At 40.5% G+C, this 17,356-nt stretch overlaps 1 protein-coding gene across 4 annotated transcripts in view; it reads left to right on the top strand.

The window, feature by feature from the left end:
• Nucleotides 1–17,356, top strand: part of LOC307242258 (neurexin-1a-like) — a gene marked incomplete at its 3' end in the record, with an annotated part of 222,905 nt that overhangs the window by 113,971 nt on the left and 91,578 nt on the right. For all 4 annotated transcript variants that reach the window (XM_080016644.1, XM_080016643.1, XM_080016642.1 and 1 more), the window contains 5 exons: nt 10,943–11,065; nt 12,819–13,200; nt 14,468–14,658; nt 15,775–15,948; nt 16,815–16,934. In XM_080016644.1, the coding sequence (XP_079872770.1) occupies nt 10,943–11,065; nt 12,819–13,200; nt 14,468–14,658; nt 15,775–15,948; nt 16,815–16,934 (990 nt within the window). The remainder of the gene's footprint in view (nt 1–10,942; nt 11,066–12,818; nt 13,201–14,467; nt 14,659–15,774; nt 15,949–16,814; nt 16,935–17,356) is intronic.

Here is a 17,356-nt window from a genome sequence, read left to right as displayed (position 1 = left end):
TGTGTGTGAGTATATGTTGATGTGTGTGTGTGTAAATGGCCGCCGTGCCTCTGATGCCTACTGTGGAGTTGAAATGTTGTTGTTTGTTTGGACGGATGTGGAGCTGGTTCCTCATGTCACCACTTCCTGGAAGCGGATCGACTCCCTGTTACATAGTATTATCATTCTCTATTTTTTTCTGTATTATTATACTGTACTATTATTCTGTAGTATTATTCTGTATTATTATATGGGGATGGAAGATGTTCCTCCAGATGAACCTTCATGTTGTTTCATGTGAGGACGACGTGGACAGATCCAGGTCAAAGCAGCCACTAGCGCCTGGGAGGAACCACGCCCACCGCTCCTGGTGCTGTGCTACTGTAATACTGCGGTACTGTAGTACTGTGGTATTCTGGTGCTATGGTACTGCGGTACTGTGGTACTGTGGTTCTGTGGTGCTGTAATACTGTGTACTATGGTGCTGTGGTACTGCAGTACTGTAGTACTGTGGTGCTGGGGTACTGTGGTGTTGTGGTGCTGTTGTACTGTGGTACTGTAGTACTGTGGTATTGTGGTGCTATGGTACTGCGGTACTGTGGTACTGTGGTTCTGTGGTGCTGTAATAATGTGTACTATGGTGCTGTGGTACTGCAGTCCTGTAGTACTGTGGTGCTGGGGTACTGTGGTGTTGTGGTGCTGTTGTACTGTTGTACTGTAGTACTACGTGGTATTGCTGTAGTAATGTGAAGACGCTTCTACAAAACAAAAGGCTTCTTCATGAACCATGCAGTGTTGAATGTGTTGTGCCACAGCTGATGTGTTCCGTCCCCACCACGGAGCATCTGGTCAGAACTGGGTCGCTCCACATGTGGGAACACACCAGCGGAGATGTTTGTCCTCCTTCAGCGTGAAGAACCGGAGGAACCGGAGGAACCAGAAGAACCAGAAGAACCAGAAGAACCAGAAGAACCTCTCTGCAGGAAGAGATGTTTCTTCTTCCCGTCTTGTCCTGTTAATTACTGTGGCAACACTTCGCTGCCTTTGAGGGGCCGAGGCTCCCCGGGGCCCCTGAGGGGATGTGGCTAGCAGAAGCCGAGCGACACCGAGCAAAACCTCCGGACTGAGGATATCTGACGGAGGAACCTGGAGCTGAGGGCGGTGCTGGTCCAGGGTCTGCTCTTTCCCTCCAGGCGTGTGGTGCTGTCGGACCTTCCGGCATCAGAGCAGGAAGCTCTCGTTCAGGATGAGCTGCCGTGTGATTGGAGGCTTTTTAAAAAGCGCTTGGAGTCAGTCACCGTGACAACAGACTCTAAAGATCGATGTTAATAACATGGAATACTGTCCCGGAATCGATCGTCATCATTTGCACTTTTTAACTTCCTGTCACCTCTTAGCGTTTCAGTATTTTCACATCGAGTTTTCAATTAGCGACGCATTGATTCCACCCGTCGCTCTGCGGACGCGGCGCTAACCCGCCCCGTGCACGTGGGCGGGCTTTGACGTCCGTGGACGGTAATCCAGCGGTAATGGACCGGCCCTGCCTCACCTGGGCCCGGTCGCCCCGGGTGCAGCTTTCATCCAGCCAGACAGAGCCGATTGACTGGATAATCACATCTCCTGGTCTGGACCACGGCTCCACACTCCCCCAGGTCCGGTGGCAGCCAGGCGGGTGGAGGTCACTGCTCAGTCACCTCAGATAGAGCGGCGTGCACCTGCTCTCTGCCGCTCCCCTGTGATCACGCGGTGTTCCACGGCAGAGCTGGCCTCACGTGGTCAGGTTCAGGGCCACCTCTGGACCTTAAGACCTCTGGAGAGCACTGTGCACCGGAAGACGCTCGCAGTCTGGAGGTCTGGACCTTGGTCCTGGCCCTGCAGGACCAGGCCCCGGTCCAGGTCTTGGTCCAGGCCCCGGTCCTGGTTCCAGCCCCGCAGACCAGGCCCCCGGTCTAGGTCCAGGTATTGGTCCGGGCCCCTGGTCCAAGTTCAGATCCGGGTCCAGGCCTCCCTAACCCTCCTTCCTCTTGTAGAGCGGTGGAGACGAGTGATGGAAGGCAAGGATCAAGCGTCCTTTAAAGTTTAGCTCCATCCCATAATGTCACATCTCTTTCCTTATCTCCCCTCCGGCCCGTCTGAGAACAGCGCCTCCCGCTCCGATCTGCATACACGGTGCTTTGAAGATCTGTGGAGCCTCAGCGCCCGACGGAAGAGCGTCCTGCGCTGGGTCCTCGGCGCCTCCAGGGACGGTAGAGCGTCAGACCTGGGTCAGACAGGCTCCCGGGGCTGAACATATGGAGAGCCCGACCCGTCTGGGTGCGACCCGGTCCTGATCCAGAACTCCGGGGCGGCTTTCACAATGAAGGTGTCTGGGTGTGGCTGGGTTCTTGTGCTGAAACGCTGTTTGTGGAGCAGCGTGAGAGGTGCTGCCGATGCTTCCTGCTGCTGATTCCATCACATTCTGTATTTCCTCCCTGAGTGAAACGTGCTGCTAGGACTGAGCTGCAGCTCTGCTGCCCCCCAGTGGAAACAAAGAGAACCACAGCAAACATCCACACTGAGGAGTCCCCTCCACTGTCATCACCACAAAATCACATTTACTGCCGTACTTTACTACTATGTACTAATATTAAAGTACTTTACTGCCGTACTTTACTACTATGTACTAATATTAAAGTTATTTACTGCCATACTTTACTACTATGTACTAATATTAAAGTCATTTACTGCCGTACTTTACTACTATGTACTAATATTAAAGTAATTTTCTGCCAAATGTTACTACTATTTACCAATATTAAAATCATTTACTGCCATACTTTACTACTATGTACTAATATTAAAGTAATTTACTGCCATACTTTACTATAATGTACTAATATTAAAGTAATTTACTGTCATACTTTACTACTATATACTAATATTAAAATCATTTACTGCCATACTTTACTACTATGTACTAATATTAAAGTAATTTTCTGCCAAATTTAACTACTATTTACCAATATTAAAATCATTTACTGCCATACTTTATTACTATGTACTAATATTAAAGTAATTTACTGCCATACTTTATTACTATGTACTAATATTAAAGTAATTTTCTGCCAAATGTTACTACTATTTACCAATATTAAAATCATTTACTGCCATACTTTACTACTATGTACTAATATTAAAGTAATTTACTGCCATACTTTACTATGATGTACTAATATTAAAGTAATTTACTGTCATACTTTACTACTATTTACTAATATTAAAGTAATTTACTGCCATACTTTACTACTATGTACTAATATTAAAGTAATTTAATGCCATACTTTACTACTATTTATTAATATTAAAGTAATTTACTGCCATACTTTACTACTATGTACTAATATTAAAGTAATTTACTGCCATACTTTACTACTATTTACTAATATTAAAGTAATTTACTGCCATACTTTACTACTATTTACTAATATTAAAGTAATTTACTGCCATACTTAACTACTATGTACTAATATTAAAGTCATTTACTGCCATACTTTACTACTATGTACTAATATTAAAGTAATTTACTGCCATACTTTACTACTATGAACTAATATTAAAGTAATTTACTGCCATACTTTACTACTATGAACTAATATTAAAGTAATTTACTGCCATACCTTACTACTATGTACTAATATTAAAGTAATTTACTGCCATACTTTACTACTATGTACTAATATTAAAGTCATTAAATTTACTGCCATAATTTACTGCCATACTTTACTACTATGTACTAATATTAAAGTAATTTACTACCATACTTTACTACTATGTACTAATATTAAAGTCATTTACTGCCGTACTTTACTACTATGTACTAATATTAAAGTAATTTACTGCCATACTTTACTACTATTTACTAATATTAAAGTACTTTACTGCCATACTTTACTACTATGTACTAATATTAAAGTAATTTACTACCATACTTTAATACTATTTACTAATATTAAAGTAATTTACTGCCATACTTTACTACTATGTACTAATATTAAAGTAATTTACTGCCATACTTTACTACTATTTACTAATATTAAAGTCATTTACTGCCATACTTTACTACTATTTACTAATATTAAAGTCATTTACTGCCATACTTTACTACTATATACTAATATTAAAGTAATTTACTGCCATACTTTAATACTATTTACTAATATTAAAGTAATTTACTGCCATACTTTACTACTATTAACTAAAATAATTAAATCATTTACTGCCATACTTTACTACTATTTACTAATATTAAAGTAATTTACTGCCATACTTTACTACTATGTACAAATATTAAAGTAATATACTGCCAAATTTAACTACTATTTACCAATATTAAAATCATTTACTGCCATACTTTACTACTATGTACTAATATTAAAGTAATTTTCTGCCCTACTTTACTACAATGTACTAATATTAAAGTAATTTACTGTCATACTTTACTACTATTTACTAATATTAAAGTAATTTACTGCCATACTTTACTACTATGTACTAATATTAAAGTAATTTAATGCCATACTTTACTACTATTTATTAATATTAAAGTCATTTACTGCCATACTTTACTACTATGTACTAATATTAAAGTAATTTACTGCCATACTTTACTACTATTTACTAATATTAAAGTAATTTACTGCCATACTTTACTACTATTTACTAATATTAAAGTCATTTACTGCCATACTTTACTACTATGTACTAATATTAAAGTCATTTACTGCCATACTTTACTACTATGTACTAATATTAAAGTAATTTACTGCCGTACTTTACTACTATGTACTAATATTAAAGTAATTTACTGCCATACTTTACTACTATGTACTAATATTAAAGTACTTTACTGCCGTACTTTACTACTATGTACTAATATTAAAGTAATTTACTGCCATACTTTACTACTATGTACTAATATTAAAGTACTTTACTGCCATACTTTACTACTATGAACTAATATTAAAGTAATTTACTGCCATACTTTACTACTATGAACTAATATTAAAGTAATTTACTGCCATACTTTACTACTATTTATTAATATTAAAGTAATTAACTGCCATACTTTACTACTATGAACTAATATTAAAGTAATTTACTGCCATACTTTACTACTATGTACTAATATTAAAGTCATTAAATTTACTGCCATAATTTACTGCCATACTTTACTACTATGTACTAATATTAAAGTAATTTACTGCCATACTTTACTACTATGTACTAATATTAAAGTCATTTACTGCCATACTTTACTACTATGTACTAATATTAAAGTCATTAAATTTACTGCCATAATTTACTGCCATACTTTACTACTATTTACTAATATTAAAGTAATTTACTACCATACTTTACTACTATGTACTAATATTAAAGTCATTTACTGCCGTACTTTACTACTATGTACTAATATTAAAGTAATTTACTGCCATACTTTACTACTATTTACTAATCTTAAAGTCATTTACTGCCATACTTTACTACTATTTACTAATATTAAAGTAATTTACTGCCATACTTTACTACTATTTACTAATATTAAAGTCATTTACTGCCATACTTTACTACTATTAACTAATATTAAAATCATTTACTGCCATACTTTACTACTATTTACTAATATTAAAGTAATTTACTGCCATACGTTACTACTATGAACTAATATTAAAATCATTTACTGCCATACTTTACTACTATGTACAAATATTAAAGTAATATACTGCCAAATTTAACTACTATTTACCAATATTAAAATCATTTACTGCCATACTTTACTACTATGTTCTAATATTAAAGTAATTTTCTGCCCTACTTTACTATAATGTACTAATATTAAAGTAATTTACTGTCATACTTTACTACTATTTACTAATATTAAAGTAATTTACTGCCATACTTTACTACTATGTACTAATATTAAAGTAATTTAATGCCATACTTTACTACTATTTATTAATATTAAAGTCATTTACTGCCATACTTTACTCCTATGTACTAATATTAAAGTAATTTACTGCCATACTTTACTACTATTTACTAATATTAAAGTAATTTACTGCCATACTTTACTACTATGTACTAATATTAAAGTCATTTACTGCCATACTTTACTACTATGTACTAATATTAAAGTAATTTACTGCCATACTTTACTACTATGAACTAATATTAAAGTAATTTACTGCCATACTTTACTACTATGAACTAATATTAAAGTAATTTACTGCCATACTTTACTACTATGTACTAATATTAAAGTCATTAAATTTACTGCCATAATTTACTGCCATACTTTACTACTATGTACTAATATTAAAGTAATTTACTGCCATACTTTACTACTATTTACTAATATTAAAGTCATTTACTGCCGTACTTTACTACTATGTACTAATATTAAAGTCATTTACTGCCATACTTTACTACTATGTACTAATATTAAAGTAATTTACTGCCATACTTTACTACTATTTACTAATATTAAAGTAATTTACTGCCATACTTTACTACTATGTACTAATATTAAAGTCATTTACTGCCATACTTTACTACTATGTACTAATATTAAAGTAATTTACTGCCATACTTTACTACTATGAACTAATATTAAAGTAATTTACTGCCATACTTTACTACTATGAACTAATATTAAAGTAATTTACTGCCATACTTTACTACTATGTACTAATATTAAAGTCATTAAATTTACTGCCATAATTTACTGCCATACTTTACTACTATGTACTAATATTAAAGTAATTTACTGCCATACTTTACTACTATTTACTAATATTAAAGTCATTTACTGCCGTACTTTACTACTATGTACTAATATTAAAGTCATTTACTGCCATACTTTACTACTATGAACTAATATTAAAGTAATTTACTGCCATACTTTACTACTATTTACTAATATTAAAGTCATTTACTGCCATACTTTACTACTATTTACTAATATTAAAGTCATTTACTGCCATACTTTACTACTATTTACTAATATTAAAGTCATTTACTGCCATACTTTACTACTATTTACTAATATTAAAGTAATTTACTGCCATACTTTACTACTATGTACTAATATTAAAGTCATTTACTGCCATACTTTACTACTATGTACTAATATTAAAGTAATTTACTGCCATACTTTACTACTATGAACTAATATTAAAGTAATTTACTGCCATACTTTACTACCATTTAGTAATATTAAAGTCATTTACTGCCATACTTTACTACTATGAACTAATATTAAAGTAATTTACTGCCATACTTTACTACTATGAACTAATATTAAAGTAATTTACTGCCGTACTTTACTACTATGTACTAATATTAAAGTAATTTACTGCCATACTTTACTACTATGTACTAATATTAAAGTAATTTACTGCCATACTTTACTACTATGTACTAATATTAAAGTAATTTACTGCCGTACTTTACTACTATGTACTAATATTAAAGTAATTTACTGCCATACTTTACTACTATGTACTAATATTAAAGTCATTTACTGCCATACTTTACTACTATGTACTCATATTAAAGTAATTTACTGCCATACTTTACTACTATGAACTAATATTAAAGTAATTTACTGCCATACTTTACAACCATTTACTAATATTAAAGTCATTTACTGCCATACTTTACTACTATGAACTAATATTAAAGTAATTTACTGCCATACTTTACTACTATGAACTAATATTAAAGTAATTTACTGCCGTACTTTACTACTATGTACTAATATTAAAGTAATTTACTGCCATACTTTACTACTATGAACTAATATTAAAGTAATTTACTGCCATACTTTACTACTATGAACTAATATTAAAGTAATTTACTGCCGTACTTTACTACTATGTACTAATATTAAAGTAATTTACTGCCATACTTTACTACTATGTACAAATATTAAAGTAATTTACTGCCATACTTTACTACTATGTACTAATATTAAAGTAATTTACTGCCATACTTTACTACTATGAACTAATATTAAAGTCATTTACTGCCGTACTTTACTACTATGTACTAATATTAAAGTAATTTACTGCCATACTTTACTACTATGAACTAATATTAAAGTAATTTACTGCCATACTTTACTACTATGAACTAATATTAAAGTAATTTACTGCCGTACTTTACTACTATGTACTAATATTAAAGTAATTTACTGCCATACTTTACTACTATGTACAAATATTAAAGTAATTTACTGCCATACTTTACTACTATGTACTAATATTAAAGTAATTTACTGCCATACTTTACTACTATGAACTAATATTAAAGTCATTTACTGCCCTACTTTACTATAATGTACTAATATTAAAGTAATTTACTGCCATACTTTACTACTATGTACTAATATTAAAGTCATTTACTGCCATACTTTACTACTATTTACTAATATTAAAGTAATTTACTGCCATACTTTACTACTATGAACTAATATTAAAATCATTTACTGCCATACTTTACTACTATTTACTAATATTAAAGTAATTTACTGCCATACTTTACTACTATGAACTAATATTAAAGTAATTTACTGCCGTACTTTACTACTATGTACTAATATTAAAGTAATTTACTGCCATACTTTACTACTATGTACTAATATTAAAGTAATTTACTGTCATACTTTACTACTATTTATTAATATTAAAGTAATTTACTGCCATACTTTACTACTATGTACTAATATTAAAGTAATTTACTGCCATACTTTACTACTATGAACTAATATTAAAGTAATTTACTGCCGTACTTTACTACTATGTACTAATATTAAAGTAATTTACTGCCATACTTTACTACTATGTACTAATATTAAAGTAATTTACTGCCATACTTTACTACTATGAACTAATATTAAAGTCATTAAATTTACTGCCATACTTTACTACTATGTACTAATATTAAAGTAATTTACTGTCATACTTTACTACTATTTATTAATATTAAAGTAATTTACTGCCATACTTTACTACTATGAACTAATATTAAAGTAATTTACTGCCGTACTTTACTACTATGTACTAATATTAAAGTAATTTACTGCCATACTTTACTACTATGAACTAATATTAAAGTCATTTACTGCCATACTTTACTACTATGTACTAATATTAAAGTCATTTACTGCCATACTTTACTACTATGTACTAATATTAAAGTAATGTACTGCCGTACTTTACTACTATGTACTAATATTAAAGTAATGTACTGCCGTACTTTACTACTATGTACTAATATTAAAGTCATTTACTGCCATACTTTACTACTATATACTAATATTAAAGTAATTTACTGCCATACTTTACTACTATGAACTAATATTAAAGTAATTTACTGCCGTACTTTACTACTATGTACTAATATTAAAGTAATTTACTGCCATACTTTACTACTATGTACTAATATTAAAGTAATTTACTGCCATACTTTACTACTATGTACTAATATTAAAGTAATTTACTGCCATACTTTACTACTATGTACTAATATTAAAGTAATTTACTGCCATACTTTACTACTATGTACTAATATTAAAGTAATTTACTGCCATACTTTACTACTATTTACTAATATTAAAGTAATTTACTGCCGTACTTAATTCAATGATATTTTTGTTCTGTCTGTCTGGGGCTGTGTGTGTGTGTGTGCATGAGGTGTGTGTGGTGTGTGCATGTGGTGTGTGTGTGTGTGCATGTGGTGTGTGTGTGTGTGGTGTGTGTGTGTGTGTGTGTGCATGTGGTGTGTGTGTGTGTGGTGTGTGTGTGTGTGGTGTGTGTGTGTGTGTGTGGTGTGTGTGTGTGTGTGTGTGCATGTGGTGTGTGTGTGTGTGCATGTGGTGTGTGTGTGTGTGTGGTGTGTGTGTGTGTGTGTGTGCATGTGGTGTGTGTGTGTGTGCATGTGGTGTGTGTGTGTGTGCATGTGGTGTTTGTGTGTGTGCATGTGGTGTGTGTGTGTGTGGTGTGTGTGTGTGTGCATGTGGTGTGTGTGTGTGTGTGCATGTGGTGTGTGTGTGTGTGCATGTGGTGTGTGTGTGTGTGTGGTGTGTGTGTGTGTGTGTGTGCATGTGGTGTGTGTGTGTGTGCATGTGGTGTTTGTGTGTGTGCATGTGGTGTGTGTGTGTGTGGTGTGTGTGTGTGTGCATGTGGTGTGTGTGTGTGTGCATGTGGTGTGTGTGTGTGTGCATGTGGTGTGTGTGTGTGTGCGTGTGGTGTGTGTGTGTGTGGTGTGTGTGTGTGTGCATGTGGTGTTTGTGTGTGTGCATGTGGTGTTTGTGTGTGTGCATGTGGTGTGTGTGTGTGTGCATGTGGTGTGTGTGTGTGTGCGTGTGGTGTGTGTGTGTGTGTGTGTGTGTGTGTGCATGTGGTGTGTGTGTGTGTGTGTGTGTGCATGTGTTGTGTGTGTGCATGTGGTGTGTGTGTGTGTGTGTGCATGTGGTGTGTGTGTGTGTGTGTGCATGTGGTGTGTGTGTGTGTGTGTGTGCATGTGGTGTGTGTGCATGTGTTGTGTGTGTGTGCATGTGGTGTGTGTGTGTGTGCATGTGGTGTTTGTGTGTGTGTGTGTGTGTGCATGTGGTGTGTGTGTGTGTGCATGTGGTGTTTGTGTGTGTGTGTGTGTGCATGTGGTGTGTGTGTGTGTGGTGTGTGTGTGTGTGTGTGTGTGCATGTGGTGTGTGTGTGCATGTGTTGTGTGTGTGTGTGTGTGCATGTGGTGTGTGTGTGTGTGTGTGTGTGTGTGTGTGGTGTGTGTGTGTGCATGTGGTGTGTGTGTGTGTGGTGTGTGTGTGTGTGGTGTGTGTGTGTGTGTGTGCATGTGGTGTGTGTGTGTGTGTGCATGTGGTGTGTGTGTGTGTGTGTGTGTGTAACTGCTGTGGACTGTCTTGCAGGTAAAGGTCCGGAGACGATCTTTTTGGGTCAGAACCTGAACGACAACGAGTGGCACACGGTGCGAGTGTTCAGGAGAGGGAAGAGTCTGACGCTGACGGTGGATGATCTGCTGCCGGCTGAAGGTAGGCCTTCCACCACCTTCCACCACCTTCCACCACCTTCCACCACCTCCCACCACCTTCCACCACCTTCCACCACCTCCCACCACCTTCCACCACCTCCCACCACCTTCCACCACCTTCCACCACCTTCCACCACCTCCCACCACCTTCCACCACCTTCCACCACCTTCCACCACCTTCCACCACCTCCCACCACCTTCCACCACCTTCCACCACCTCCAACCACCTTCCACCACCTTCCACCACCTTCCACCACCTCCCACCACCTCCCACCACCTTCCACCACCTCCCACCACCTTCCACCACCTCCCACCACCTTCCACCACCTTCCACCACCTCCCACCACCTTCCACCACCTTCCACCACCTTCCACCACCTTCCACCACCTCCCACCACCTTCCACCACCTTCCACCACCTTCCACCACCTCCCACCACCTTCCACCACCTTCCACCACCTCCCAGAACCTCCCACAACCTCCCACAACCTCCCAGAATCTTCCAAAACCTTCCAGAACCCCCCACAACCTTCCAGAACCTATCAGAACATCCCACAACCTCCCAGAACCTTCCAGAACCTTCCAGAACCTCCCAGAACCTTCCGAACCTCCCAGAACCTCCCACAACCTCCCAGAACCTCCCAGAACCTTCCAGAACTTTCCAGAACCTTCCAGTCCTTCAGAAGTGGAAGACGCCGACACAGCGAAGCAGAGATGTTGAACAGGACTCATTACAACCCAGTTTAATGTCATTCATCAAACAACATGAAGATCCAACAGTGGTTCTGCTCCTGGTCCTGATCCGTGTTCTGGTTCTGGTCCTGGTCTTGGTCTTGGTTCTGGTCCTGGTCTTGGTCTTGGTTCTGGTCCTGGTCCTCGTTCTGGTCCTGGTCCTGGTCCTGGTTCTGGTTCTGGTTCTGGTTCTGCTCCTGGTCCTGATCCTGGTTCTGGTCATGGTTCTTGTTCGTGTTCTGGTTCTGGTTCTGGTTCTGGTTCTGGTCCTGGTCTTGGTTCTGGTCCTGGTCCTGGTTCTGGTCCTGGTTCTGTTTCTGGTCCTGGTCCTGGTCCTGGTCCTGGTCCTGGTCCTGGTCCTGGTCCTGGTTCTGGTCCTGGTTCTTAGACCACCTCAACACAAACAGCATGTTTGGATGTGGTCAAGTGAAGCCAAACGCAGGACACACAAGGCTTGGAGAGTTGGTTCAGGGCTTTAACGTGTCGACAGACAGGGAATCAAGGCAGGGAGTGGGGGCCCAGGGGCCGGCAGGGAGTGGGGGCCCAGGGGCCGGCAGGCAAGGTGGTGAGATGAGTAACTGGGGCCAGGTGTGCAGTGACGCCAGACAGGCCAGAGAGCACCAAGGCAGGATCCTGACACAGCCTCCGGACAGAACTTCTGCACGACTTACACTCCTCCTCCACCTCTGCCTCCACCTCCACTTCCTCTTCTTCTCCCTCTTCCTCCTCCTCCACCTCCACTTCCTCCTCTTCTTCCTCTTCCTCTTCCTCCTCTTCCACCTCCACCTCCACTTCCTCCTGTTCTTCCTCCTCCTCCACCTCCAGCTCCTCCTCTTCTTCCTCTTCCTCTTCCTCCTCCTCCACCTCCACCTCCACTTTCTCCTTTTCTTCCTCCTCTTCAACCTCTACCTCCCCCTCCACCTCCTCCTTGTGTTGTTGTTTGGTAGTATTACTGAAGGCTGTGATCTGCTCCAGAATGCAGTATTTATTTACCCACAATCCCTCACTCTGGTCCCATCCAAAGGGCAAATGGCGGGCGACCACACCCAGCTGGAGTTCCACAACATCGAGACGGGCATCGTGACGGAGAAGCGCTTCATGTCCACGGTTCCCTCCAACTTTATGGGTCACCTGCAGAGCCTGTCCTTCAACGGCATGTCCTACATCGACCTCTGCAAGAACGGGGACATCGACTACTGCGAGCTCAACGCCCTGATAGGCTTCAAGAGCATCATCGCCGACCCCGTCACCTTCAAGTCGCGCTCCAGCTACGTCACGCTGACGGCGCTGCAGGCCTACTACTCCATGCACCTCTTCTTCCAGTTCAAGACCACCTCCTCCGACGGCCTCATCCTCTTCAACAGCGGCGACGGCAACGACTTCATCGTGGTGGAGCTGGTCAAAGGGTGAGTCGGGGTGTGGTTGGGGTGCGGTCGGGGTGCGGCCGGGGTGCGGCTGGGGTGCGGTCAGGGTGTGGCCGGGGTGCGGCTGGGGTGCGGTCGGGTTCTAGTGGGTGCGGCTGGGTGCGGTCGGGGTGCGGCTGGGTGCGGCCGGGGTGCGGTCGGGCTGCGGTCGGGGTGCGGTCGGGGTGCGGTCGGGGTGCGGTCGGGCTGCGGTCGGGGTGCGGTCGGGCTGCGGTCGGGTTGTAGTGGGTGCGGTCGGAGTGCGGTCGGAGTGCGGTCGGGGTGCGGTCGGGGTGCGGTCGGGGTGCGGTCGGGGTGCGGTCGGGGTGCGGTCGGGGTGCGGTCGGGGTGCGGTCGGGCTGCGGTCGGGGTGCGGTCGGGCTGCGGTCGGGGTGCGGTCGGGCTGCGGTCGGGTTGTAGTGGGTGCGGTCGGAGTGCGGTCGGAGTGCGGTCGGGGTGCGGTCGGGGTGCGGTCGGGTTGTAGTGGGTGCGGTCGGAGTGCGGTCGGAGTGCGGTCGGGGTGCGGTCGGGGTGCGGTCGGGTTGTAGTGGGTGCGGTCGGAGTGCGGTCGGGGTGCGACCCAACGTATCCACCGCACGGAGCGGAACAAACTCACAAAGCGTGGCTCAAAATGTTCTGCAATATATTTTACAGCAATTATTTCATCACAATGTCTTGTGTTCTGAGCTGAAAGGGAACAAACCGGTAACTGCTGCCGACAAATACAAAGACACAGTCAGAGTTTATGTGTCAGGGCTTAAAAAGCTGAATGAGTCCATTAGTCACAGAGAGGATCTCCACTGACAACTGGCATGAAAACAACAAAAGCTTAACAGGCTCAAAAGTTTGAAAATGTATTGATAATAATAATAATAATAATATAATAATAATTAATAATTAAAATTAAATTGACAAATGAAAAAATACAAAACAGAAATGGTCAAATATATCAACATATATATTAGGGTACAAACACTGCTCCATTAATGAGTTTGTCAATATCGTCTATTGATTGACATGTGATTTCCTCGCTGCGTTCGTATCTTATCTTACTGACGTTCTTGTGTCTAATTCAACTGCAAACATTCATTGAGTCATTGCAAAAATAATAGTCAAAATATAAACACACTTGTGTTTTGTTTCTGCTTCGTTTTCCTGCTCAAACGCTTCATGCGAATTCCATTTATCAAACTATGAATGAGCGAATGTGCTGTGGCCTCAGGTGAGGACGCGTGGCCCCTGGTGCTGACTCCGCCCCGCTCCTCCCCAGGTACCTGCACTACGTGTCCGACCTGGGCAACGGCGCTCACCTGATCAAGGGCAACTCCAACAAAGCGCTGAACGACAACCAGTGGCACAACGTGATGGTCTCCAGAGACACCAACAACCTGCACACGGTGAAGATCGACACCAAGACCACCACGCAGACCACCACGGGGGCCAAGAACCTGGACCTCAAGGGTGCGTGGAGCGGCCCCTGGCGCCTCAGCTTTCTCCTTCTCTTCTTCTGTTTGAATGAGGATGTGATGCCTCTGCTGCAGCCGCCGGCTTCAAATCATCATTTGTTGAATTCATAGAATCGTGAACAAGATGAAATGAGTGAAAAGGATCAAATCAAAGGTTTTTATGGATTTTTAGGAACTCGCTTCGATTCATCAACTTTGTGATGTCACTGTTCAATGAATGATATTCAATATTCAATGAAATATTCAATAGTTCACAGTATCAATAATAGATGTGTGAATGGATGGAAACATAGATAGATAGACAGACAGACAGACAGACAGACAGACAGACAGACAGACAGACAGACAGACAGACAGACAGATAGATAGATAGATAGATAGATAGATAGACAGACAGACAGACAGACAGACAGATAGACAGACAGACAGACAGAGACAGACAGACAGACAGACAGACAGACAGACAGACAGACAGACAGACAGACAGATAGACAGACAGACAGACAGACAGACAGACAGACAGACAGACAGACAGACAGACAGACAGACAGACAGACGGACAGACAGATTGATGGAGAGATGGATGAAACGTCCAAAATTGCCGTGTAAAGCAAATTGGAAGAAAAATAAAGATATAATTTAAATCATGGGAAAATTATTAACTATGTCACACAAGAAAGCAATAATAATAATAATAATAATAATAATAATAATAATAATAACCATTATCATAATGAGAATTATAATAATAATTATCGTAATAATGATAACGATAATTACAATGATCATAATAATATTAATGATAATAATAATAATAATAATAATAATAATAATAATAATAATAATAATAATCATTATCATAATGAGAATTATAATAATAATTATCGTAATAATGATAACGATAATTACAATGATCATAATAATAATATTAATAATAATAATAATATACAGGGTTTTATGAATTCTACTTTCAGCTTCTATTCATTTTCCAGTGTTGTTTTCACCAAAGGCTCCACCAGGGGTCAGTGTTGTCATGGCTTCCAGCCTGTTCCGTGCCTGTACCCACAATGCACCGGGGCAGAGCTGCAGTAAGGCTGTCCCCGCCCCACAGGGGACCTGTACATCGGGGGCGTGGCCAAGGAGATGTTCAAGGACCTGCCCAAGCTGGTCCACGCCAGGGAGGGTTTCCAGGGCTGCCTGGCCTCCCTGGACCTGAACGGCCGCCTGCCCGACCTCCTGTCCGACGCCCTGGACTGCGTGGGCCAGATCGAGAGGGGCTGTGAAGGTGGGTGGGTGCTCCACCCGCGCTTCAACCAGCGCTGGAGGAAGTACCCATACAATACAAATACATCTCCACTTGTTCAAGGGAAAGTACCACAACAGCTTTCCTACTTCATCAACAGGATATAAGTTCTTTCTGTTAAAAGTACCTCCGTCATCTCCGTCACCTCCGTCACCTCTATCACTCCACTCCGTTCTTCATCCTCCGTCTTCCTCTCAATCCCTTCCGTCTGTGGGTCTGTTTTTGGCGACAGAAGCTTCCTTGATGGGCTTTGACTGACCGGTACCACCCCCCACCCCCACCCCCACTTGCCTCCAACCCTCCACTCCACCCACATCCAACCTTCAGACTTTTACCTCATTACATTTCAAAGTAAAAAAAACATTTGTACTTTAACTAAAAAATGTATTAACAAATGTCATTGTGGTACTTTTCCTAGATATATTTTGTGCACAGTAAATACAGTAAATACTGTATATACAGTAAATAATGTGTATATACTGTAAATGTAATATATACAATAAATACTGTATACACTGCAAATGCAATATATACAGTAAATACTGTATATACTGTATGTAGTACAGTACATACAGTATATACAGTAAATACAGCAAATACTGTATATGCAAGATATACAGTATTTACAATATATACATTAAATGCAGTATATATCATTTACAGTTTATACAGTATATACTGTATTAACTGTATATACTATATGTACTTTATATACGGTTTACACAGCGTATACTAAATATACTTCAGTACATGCATTCCTCAGTGCTGTATTCCTCAGCACATGGAGTATTCCTCAGTGCAGTATTCATCAGTACATGCAGTATTCCTCAGTGCAGTATTTCCTGCAGGGCCCAGCACCACCTGCCAGGAGGACTCGTGCTCCAACCAGGGGGTGTGTCTGCAGCAGTGGGAGGGCTTCAGCTGCGACTGCAGCATGACGTCGTTCGGAGGACCGCTCTGCAACGACGGTACGTCCAAACCACTTCCTACTTCCTGTTTCCTGCTCCCTGCTACTGGGCGGCAGTGGCTCCGGCGGAAGCCTAGTCGTCTGGCAACCGGAGGGTTGACGGTCGGATCCTCGGCTCCTCCCGGCAGATTTGCCGAGGTGTCCTTGAGCAAGACACCTGGCGGGCGAATGGATGAGTGTGAGGCCTCTGAGCGGTCAGTGGCTCGTTGGGCGTTGTATGGATGTCGTCCACTTTTACTTCCTGTTCCCTGCTCCCTGCGTCTGGTGGCAGCAGCTCCAACTGTTTTCCTGGGAAACGTTCTGCTCATTTTTCTTGTCGGAATTCGACTGGTTCTTCTGCTCCGTTGGTCACGTCGCTGGACTCCGAGCGGCACGTTACCGGTAGAACAACACAGGTGAGCACCAGCACCAGGCACCGCCCCC

Source organism: Zeus faber (assembly GCF_960531495.2).
Source record: "Zeus faber genome assembly, chromosome: 16".
In the NCBI taxonomy this organism is placed as follows: Eukaryota; Metazoa; Chordata; class Actinopteri; order Zeiformes; family Zeidae; genus Zeus; species Zeus faber.
This window is presented reverse-complemented; position numbering and strand designations above follow the sequence as displayed.